This window comes from Geospiza fortis, unplaced genomic scaffold, assembly GCF_000277835.1.
Source record: "Geospiza fortis unplaced genomic scaffold, GeoFor_1.0 scaffold408, whole genome shotgun sequence".
In the NCBI taxonomy this organism is placed as follows: domain Eukaryota; kingdom Metazoa; phylum Chordata; class Aves; order Passeriformes; family Thraupidae; genus Geospiza; species Geospiza fortis.
The window spans coordinates 25,742-35,690 of NW_005054330.1; the positions used below are offsets into that span (position 1 = coordinate 25,742).

General features: G+C 39.3%; 1 protein-coding gene across 1 annotated transcript in view; it reads right to left on the minus strand.

The window, feature by feature from the left end:
- Positions 1-9,949, minus strand: part of GIT2 (GIT ArfGAP 2) — a 19,260-nt gene extending 9,311 nt beyond the window's left edge. Inside the window, exons 1-16 of the mRNA XM_031057408.1 lie at positions 9,821-9,949; positions 9,218-9,330; positions 8,443-8,548; positions 8,042-8,128; positions 7,767-7,897; positions 7,210-7,304; positions 6,625-6,670; positions 6,187-6,192; positions 5,791-5,839; positions 5,266-5,338; positions 4,840-4,937; positions 4,451-4,562; positions 3,903-4,045; positions 3,023-3,172; positions 1,475-1,723; positions 92-181 (exon numbers count right to left, since the gene is read on the minus strand). Coding sequence (XP_030913268.1) covers positions 92-181; positions 1,475-1,723; positions 3,023-3,172; positions 3,903-4,045; positions 4,451-4,562; positions 4,840-4,937; positions 5,266-5,338; positions 5,791-5,839; positions 6,187-6,192; positions 6,625-6,670; positions 7,210-7,304; positions 7,767-7,897; positions 8,042-8,128; positions 8,443-8,548; positions 9,218-9,330 — 1,548 coding nt within the window. The 5' untranslated portion in view covers positions 9,821-9,949. The remainder of the gene's footprint in view (positions 1-91; positions 182-1,474; positions 1,724-3,022; positions 3,173-3,902; positions 4,046-4,450; positions 4,563-4,839; positions 4,938-5,265; positions 5,339-5,790; positions 5,840-6,186; positions 6,193-6,624; positions 6,671-7,209; positions 7,305-7,766; positions 7,898-8,041; positions 8,129-8,442; positions 8,549-9,217; positions 9,331-9,820) is intronic.

Here is a 9,949-nt window from a genome sequence, read left to right on the forward strand (position 1 = left end):
GCAGGCTGGAAGGCCAGGGAAGAGAGAGGATGTGCTTCTGGGGAGATTGGCACCTCCTCCAGGGAAAAGACCGATGGGGAAGGTACTTAACCCTTCGTGTGCTCTCATCCCTCGACCAGGAGAGCGTGGAGGGGAAGGAAGGTAGAGATGAAGAGGAGGTCACAAACGCACTCCTCCCGATCTAAAAATGGGAGAGAAAAACCAAAACCAAAACACAAACAAACTCTTAACTGAAATCAAAGGAACATTCTTAAAACCATGGAGATGACATAAAGCAAGAATGATGTTGAGAATCTGGCTTAGGCTGAGGGGACTTAATTCTTTCAAAATACAATTGAATTCATGCTCATTCTAATTCTGAGATTCCAGAGGTGCCAAATTCCACGGAGAACAAAAAAAAAATCACCACATGCCAAATTAACTAACTCCACAAAACAAATCAATGCTTCAGAACTGCCACTGCTATCCAAATTTCCACCCAAATGACCAAAGGACCAATACAAAGCACTGTCACATTTTACACACAGTCACACACAAATGAATTCTGACATTTCTTGCTGCCAGAACTGCCATCATATCAACATGACAATATAATTTAAAATTATCTAGATTTCATAGCTTAAATTAATTTAATTGAAGGTGGGGATTGACTCCCTTGGTGCATTCAACTGTCTTCTGTGGAATGTGCATGGAATATCTGCCCTCCCTCATGCCAAAGGTAACTTCAAAATACATTTTAAAGGTCTTAATGATGTGACTAGAAAGAAATAAAAGACATTGCTACTAAGAGGGAAAGATATTGTCAAAAGTCCACAAATTTTTCAATGCATGTCTAAAAGACACTGTTCTGTATTCCAGCCCACAGGGCAATCTAAGCAGGTGAAACAAAAAATTAACTGTGCCAATTAATTAAATGCACTAGTATGTGTTGGGTCACTTCTGTAAAGTGTGAACACTTCAGTGCAAAATCCCGCTGGCCAACAGAGAACTCCCTCTCCATTTCACACAGGAAAATACTAAACCAGAAGAATCTGCTTGACTGGCAGATCTAAACCATCTCCAGCCTCCAGTTCCAAATTCAAAATAAGAAATTGGTAGGGAAAAATTTTCAATTTAATTTTATTTTTGTAAGATAGTTATGAAGTTCCACAAATTGATACCTGCCTGTTTATCTCCAGAAATACATGAACTTTACCTACCTTCTTGGAATACTATTTTCCCCTCCCTTCCTGGTTTTCAGACAATCACATATCAGTATTTTATATATATATATACACATACACACACAGTGCTTTTCAAACCATCAGGCTCCTGCAGACATGTTAATACAGCAAACATGAACAATTCTCACAGTTTTATCCCCCCAGTTTTTTTTTTCCCCTCTGAGGCAGAAGCTGAGTGAACGAGCGGCGTCGGAAGAGACAGCAAAGCTGAACATGAGAGGCAGTGCAGAAGCAGCAGCACTTTTACTCACGTGTGGAGGGAAGGGCTGCAGCCTGGTGATGTTTTCCTCTGGGTAGGTGACCTCCCCCATGGGCAGGTAGGGCTTCTGCCCTGAGCCAGTCTCGTACATGGACATGGGCCTGCTGCCCCGGGCCGACGGGCGCCGCTTTAGGGAGGAATTGCTGCTGGGGTCTGGGTATTCAGAACCACTTTGCACCTGATAGATATTGGTTGTGGCCTGTCTTCTGAGGTTGGTATTTTCACTCTGGAGAGTTTGGAGCTGAAAGAAATGTTTAGCAGTGGGATTTGGTTTCCTAAGAGCAAGTGCCAAAAGCAAAGTGACCACGCGACACTCGCTTGTCAGCCGTACCAGAAAATCCAGGTACTGCTGCTTGGGGGTTCATTTCTTTTTCAAAATCTACTTGGCTTGCTTGGTATAAGCATAGAAACACCTTTGTTCCAGATCTGGAAATATTTAGGTGCTGATTTCTAGCAGCTGCTGGGATGTAAACTAAAGTTAGATGTTAAAATTGGCTGCTGTAGTTCAAAAACACACGACCCATTCCCTCCAGCCTGCTCTACTGGCACAGGAATCCTGGGATAGAATGAGGCTGTGGGGGAAGGACTGCCAACACAACAGTTTTCCAAGCAAAGGGATCCATTGCAGCAGCCAATATAAGGACTTAGAAGACTTTAACATAAGGCCAGAGAAATCTGACAATGCCAGAACTGCAGCACAGACACCAGAGGCAGCACAAAGGAACTTGAGCTTGCTCTGCAAAGCAAGGAGAGAGTTCAGCTTATGAACATTAGGCATCAGCTACTGCTATCTAAGAAGCCAACAAGCAAGCATTTTAAAGCTTTTTATTATTATGTATTTATTTGATAGTGAAAATGTACCAATTCTGATTATTTTGTGGACTTGGAGTAAGTTTGCTATATTAACACATCGAAAAGATGAAGTGAAGAAAAACTGCAGGACAGCAAGGATCCCCCTTCTGCTACACCATGAAAATATCTAAAGCCTCATTAATTCACAGGCCCCAAAGGTTTTTGTTTTTACCCTAAATGATTATATCTGTCTAAAGAAACCCAATCTAAGTGAAAAATTAATTCAATTGATGCAAGAGAAATGCTGAAACCAGTACAAGCTGTTGAAACACCCTGAGATCTCTCAGTGTTCACCATTCCAACAGAATAGAAGACAATTTGCACTTAACAGACAAGGATATTCCAATTAATCTGAGGGTAAGCAGCCAGCCCTTTCTAGTGAGCCAGCCAGGATAGTGAACTCAGATATAAATTGTCCTTTACCCCACAAAAATATAGGTAAGTGCACACACACATGATCCTCATGATTTGCCTGGCTGGGTCACCACCAGCACCACAAAAAAAACAAGATTTAAAGCCTGTGTTGCACATAAATATTTATAGTCTCATGTCTGATCCCAAAGCAGCTTCACTTCAAAATGAGTTTTCTCACTATCCTAGTACTGGATTATTTCATCCTCAGTCCCAGCAGTTTTATTCTGACAATTTCAGATACCCCAAGAGCTGGAGAGAGGGGTTCCTCTGTTACCTTTTTCTGCATAATCCTCAGCTCATCACTCAGGTTGATGTTCACTTTCATTAACTGCTGAATCTTCACCTCAGAAGCCACCAAAGCATTTTTAACCTGCATATATTCCTGGGCTGTCACTGGTCCATCTGACAAGTCTGAATCCAAGCTCTAGAAAAAAGGAAGAGAAAAATACTGACAGAATTAAGAAGAAGAGAAGAAGAAAATGAGATTTCAACAGCTTTTCATGTACTTACTTTAAAGGCATCACAGTTCAAATTAAGTTGGAATTAATAAGAGCCATTAATCAGAATCATTTGAAGTCCTCTAGAAAAGCAACCTGATGTCAATCAGCTCTTAGCTCCTCTAAAAATATTTGCCTCAGCATTTCAGTGATAAAATACTGTTTTATAAGGGTTTTTTAAAAATATGCAATAAAGAACTGCAAAGTTATGAAACACAGACTGCTAAATACCCAGAGTGCATTCCCAGGGAAGATTAAAGTAGAACCACCAGGTTTTACTGCCCTTTGATGCCATTCTGCATTATTCCAGGAACGGTTTAACTCACTTGGACACCACTGGTCTGCTGTGAGTATTTCTCCAATAAGAAGCAGTAAATGTTTGTGAAATACCATGGAATCACAGATTTAGAACTTTTTGGCAGATCCAATTATTTCATCTATGCAATTAAATCTGCATCTTATCTCCAGCCATACACATTAAATTTCTAGAGAGGCTTTTTTTTTTTTTTCAATAAAAAATCCTTAAGCAACAACATTTAAGAAAGTTCATAGACTGAGGCATGATTACAAAACTAATTAAAATATGAATTTTCTGATAATTTATGCAAATCACCTTTATGAATAACACTTAGGGGTGTATTACTATTTCAATCCTACCTTCTGCCTGTTTGATTTAGCTGCATTTGTTTCCAGATCTGTATCTTCATCTGAAGCAACACTGTCATAATCAGGCTGGTCATTGTCCTGACTTTCACTGCTGTGCTGATTGTTGATTGATTTCAGGATCAGCTCCACATTTTCTGCAGATCAACACATGAAACACATACTAGTAAGTCTGGAGAAGAAATAGAAGTTCATAATTTGGAAAAAATTTAATTTAGATCACCTAAGAGGAATGAAATCTTACTGTCCAAAACTTCAAAGTATTATGGTTTTGTCTTTTTATTTCTTCTAAGTGTTCAGGCAAATTAAAATAAGTAGTGAGAATCCTTTAGCAGCTTAATAAAATTTATATAAATTTAAAAAAAACGAACAGACTACATTGGATAAATGGATGTCAGTATGCAAATGAAAAATATAGAGAAATATTAAATACAGGTAATTTATAGATCTCTCTCATAATTCAGCTCTGCTGAGGGGCTCTGTGAGTGATTAAACTAATGAAGATGAGCCTGCAAAGGAGCTGACAAGAAAAGCACACTCACCTTTGGAACCAGTGAGAGAATTCCCCTGTTGTCTTCGTTTGGCATCACTTAAAATGTCTATAACCAGTGTAGCAAACTCGTGGGCATTAAATCGAGCCAATTTCTGCCTTCCCTAAATACAGAATAAAGCAGAGGAAAGAAAAGTACATCCTGTATCAGAAGAACAGCAGAGGCCCCAGGAAAAACTAGAACTACACACTTGGAATTGACTGTTCAACTACATTTATTGCAAAAACTGTGATTTAAAGGGGAAATGTGAAATTATTTCAACCTCTTTCCAATTAGATGCAACTCTTCTACAATAATGAAATGCAGTAAAGGAATATTACTCAGGCCTACTTAATTATCTGGGTGGTTATATTATTTTTTACAGTATTAAAATTTCATACCTGATTCCTGGTTGAGGAGTATTCAGGATTTACAGGAAGAAAAGGGACCACAGTGGTCTCTGTCACGAGTGTGCTGTGGTTCTGAGTAGCAAGCCAAACTGCTCCAGAGGAAAAAAAAAGAGAAGAGGGAATAACCTTCCTGTACTGCTTGACAGTACTTCTTTGTCAAATAAAAGACTGCAATTTCAAACACAAACACAATCAATTCAGAGGAAAGCTTTTCCCCAGAGGGTTCTCTACTCTGTGAAAAACACAAGATTTTTTTCAATTAACATCCCCTTCAGGCAATGCAAGACAAAGAAACTCCCCTCAGCAGTAATTGCTGAATACAGAAGCACTTGAACAGAACATGTGCTTGGATTGGAATTTTGTATGTAAAGTGACAATCCAGACTTGTTTTATTTCATTCCAGAAAGTCTCACTCACCTGCATCTGTTTCCCTTCTGTCAACTTCATCATACACATCCATGGCAAGTTCTTCAAATAAGTGGTTGCTTAGCTAAGGGTAAAGGAGAATAATTACAGTTTGAAAAGAAATGAAACCCAGTAAGATCTCTGATAACAGAAAAAAACAGAGAAAATGTAAGAGCACAACTCTGCTCTTTTCTCCAGCCTCTGTAATCCATGGAAAAGCTCCTTTCTCAGCCTGCACAGGCAGCAGACATGTATGACCACCCAATTTCTAGGTACAGAAACAACCATCCTGTTCTGCATTCCTCCTTTCCTGGTCAATGGATTTTTTTTTCCTCTCCCATGGGATCACAAGAAGATCTTTTGTGTTTGGGGTGAGGCACAAATGGCACTGGAGATGTGGACTCCAATGAACAGTGAAGGCTCACAAAACATTTGTGTGTTTCAAGCTGCTCCCACAGCAGATGGGTCAAGAGATACTTGTGCTAGGGAGCCTGAGAGATGAGAGTTTGCCATATCTAGAAAAGGAGTTTTACTTACAGACTGAAGCTTCTTCTTGGCTGCTTTTGCCAGTTCTGATACATCCAGACTGCTATGAAAACAAGAAGTGATCATTACATCTACACCATTTCATGGCTTCTACACATCAAAATTCTACATTTTGGTAGCTCAGTGATTAAAATGTCACTTTTACCTTAAACCCCCGAATATTTCAGTATTTTCAGCATTGTTTTTAACACATGGATGTTATTAATATTGCTACTATCATATCACAATTGGCATATTGTTAAGCATTATTTTTAAATTTAAAACTAAATACCACCAACAATTCTTTGGAATATGAATACCCATGGGTTTTTACCCACACAATTTTTAAGTTACTGAAGTTTTTCACACAAGTTTTGCAAGCAGGAGGTTGGACAGTGGTTTACTTACAGCCGTCTTATTTCCAATTGCACAGCAATAAAAGAGGAACAGGAACTTAAAATTAGTACTTGATACTTCTTATACAAATCTGATTTCATTGATCACAACCAAAAGTTAAAAGCATTAAAAAATCAGGAAAATACTCAATTGGTCCTTAAATTATTTCCACAATCTGTTTCTTAGGAATTCCCTATGTGTTTCCCTTCCCAGAAATGTCTCACCTTCTCTCTGCATTTTAATAAATACAATCAGCATCTGCAATTTTCTGATTTTGTTGATATCCCAATATTCTTTCTATGAAAAAAAGCTTTCAAGACTAATAAAGGCACACATTAAAAAGTTAGAATAGCAACAAGATTAAAAGGTGTTTCAGAAAGGAAAGAAAACTTAATAATTAGGGTTTTTTACCCAGATGTTTTCAGACATGTGATGGAATCAGCAACTTACCTGTCTGCCATCTGAGGTATAACAAAGTGCTGCCCATTTTTGTGCTCTAGAGTTGAAAAGAAATTGCACTTTACTAGGTTGGTACTGGCCTACAGTTTTCAATAATAAGCATCAGGCAACATTAAATAATTTATCTTGTGTGTAATTACTCAATCAAGGCTTATTAGTTGTATTAAAATTCCATTAAAAAAGAAAATTAAGTTCTAACACAGGTACCTTTATGGTTAAAAATCTGAGTGTTCTTGTGTTCAAAAAGCACCCACTTAACAGAACACTCCCCTGCTGTTGCATTTCAATTAGAAGAAACTACTTGGAAGAGCTTCTACAGTATATAAAGAACATGTATTTGTGGAAAACCAGGAAGGAATTTTGGTTTTAATTTATTTCTATTTAAAACCCTGCTATTTTATCCCAATTTTAAATGCATCATCCCTAATCATGCATCTTATACTTTCTTTGGTTCTGTGTAATTTATTTGACTATTTGGAACAGATACAAAAAGTGCAGTGCACAAATATGACACAGCAGAGTCTGAATGCCCTGTAAGTGCCAGTGACAGGTCTGAGGGTGCAGTGTGGTGCTCACCTGGTTTCCTGCCACAGAGGTAGAAAGCCAACCTGTCTGTGAGCTCGTACTGGATCTCCACCAGCCTCTCTGCCAGCTCGTGGTGCCCCCCTTGCCTGCTCACACACAGGGACAGGGGACAGTCAGTGACACTCAGAAATGGTCAGATAAACAAACACATTTAGCACAAGCCAGCACTGCACTGTTTGGTGCATCAAACCATCACAGATTTACAGCCCAGTTCCAGCCTGTGTGCCCCAACCCACCTCTGCAGTCTGGGACATTCCTACAGCAATTCCCCAGCTAACCCTCACTCCCAGAGCCTGAACTTGCAGAAACTCTTCTCTAATTGATTTCCTGTGAGCTGCTAGATTGGCACAGCCTGTGTCATTGGCATCATGGCTGATGTCTCAGGCACACAGAACACAGGCTGTGATCTGATGAAAATACTTATTCCTCATTTTTATTCATTCGCTCTTTCTGGAAAAAGTATTATTAGCATTGAGCAGACAAATTATTTCAGGACAGAAACGTATCTTAGCAGGTCCATTGTGTGATTTATGGGCAGAGGTTCCTACCTTGCATAATCAACTGGAGTTTTCCCATTGGAATCTTGTGTGCCAGGATCAGCACCATAAACTGCCAACAGTTCTGCTTGCAAAGTCTGTCCTGCCTTAGCAGCAACGTGCAACGGGGTGTTTCCTTTCTCCTGCAAGAGATTAAGGAAAAATATCTACTTAATCAACAGACCTGAGTAGAATATTGAAATATAACATGAATCAGCTGAAATTAGTGTAAATAATATTAACTGGAGTTGATTGAATATCAAAATCATGAAAAAAAGTGTTCCTACAGGATGGAAGAAGTTGGCTTGAGCTCCTAAGGAGAGCAGTCGCAAACAGGTCTCCAGATTCCCTGTCCTCACACTGGAATGGAGTTGCTGAAAAAGAAGCAGAAATATATTTAACACAGCAGCAACAACAGTGATTCAGCAGTTGTTTTTCAGCCATGCTTTGAGAAACAAGAGTATGCAGAGTTCTCACTACAGTTCATTTGTGTAAAAGTTTTCTCCAAGTTCATCTCAATTAATGCCTCTTGAATCATCACCTCCAGTGATACCCACAAAAAAGGGGCTTCAAGTTGAAGTCAAGCTCTCTTTATTTACGTGATAGTGCAGAAAACCAGAAACAGTTAAGCCAAAAGCCAGCAAGGGAAGTCAGGAGATCTGCCTGTGCTGTCCCAGGAGGCACTGACCTTGCTGAGATCCTTGGCAGTGACACTGTCATCCTCCCGGCATGGCAGGCGATGCACAAATGCTAACATTTGATATTTAGCTCTGATGAACTCTGCTTTGTTGGGACTGCACAGAGAAATCCAGGCAACAAGAAGGGAAAGGAAAGAAATATCAGTGTTTTCATAAGTAATACAGACGCTCCAGAAAAAGAAAAAATTTACAAGTGAAGATTGAATCAGAGATTTGTGTGTTGCTGATGGCAAAGTTAGGCATGGAAAAATATTTTCATTAAAAAACAACCCAGTGCAGATTGTCTGACTATATAGAGAAAAAGTCTGTTACAATCATCAAATATCTGCAGACTGTAGCATGTGGTGTCTCTTAAAAGAAATACAGACTTTAAAATCATGCCAACTTAAGATCTATACTTACTCTACAGAGTTATTTACATTTTAAAATGAAGCACCATAGTCAGGGACAAAAATCTCTGAACTTTTATTTAATTCCTCAATCAAACTCCATTTTGTTGGCAGCATTCAGTTAACTGAAGCATATGACAAAGAAAAGTTCTTTGACTAAAGTGCAAGGAGAGCTCCTCACTATTCAACAGAAATCAATAATTCAGAGAATTCAAGCACCATATTCCTATTTATGCTGCAGATTTAAAAAAAATACTTGGAAATAAAAGAAAAAAAATAACTACCAAACACACAGAGGTTCCTACATGTTGTCCTGTCACTGCTGGATAAAATAATCCCACTTCTGTAAGATAACAATTCTGCATTTCCCACTTACTGCACTTTATCCTGGGGGCTGGCCTTGCGCCGCCCGCTCATCACGGAGGCAGGGTCCAGCAGGGAGTGCTCCCAGATGGAGTTAGCACCATTGTTGTACAGAGTTTCCACCATCTGAAAGCCAGAACACACAGATATTTCGCTGCTGGCTGCATTAATCAACTATCTGTAATTATTTTCAAGCAACAGATTCCCACTCTGTGTGCCAGCATCTGTAACCTGCTGGGACATCACAACTGGGCACATATTTAGGATGTTACAATGTGGAATTTAGTGAGAAGCCCCTTAAAATTCTCTGCTCTTCCCAACAGCACCTCCAGTGAAAAGGAAAATTCAGGTTGAAGCAGATGTGCAGTGGAATTTCTTTCACAGATGTACTGTGAAGGAAAAGTTGAAGTGACCTTCCAAAGCAAAGGTGTCAAATTCAAAATGCAAAGATAATTCTGACTTTAGTTGTCCACCACAACAAAACAAGTGAAACAAAATGAGAATAACTTAGAAAAACAAAGCCTAAAAGGACTATCCCTCTCAAAAAAAGGTATAGTGATTTAAATTACATTTTAAAAATCTGGTTTTAATGGAGGAAAACAGTTTTCCTCTGTACCTGCAGCAGTGTTGGAGGCCACGGGGTGTGTTTGAGATGCCTCACTTGGGAGATGTGACGGCCCAGGCTCCTGTGCACACTGCAGCACTCATCACAGATCAGGATCCCCCTGTTTATGGATGCCCAGCA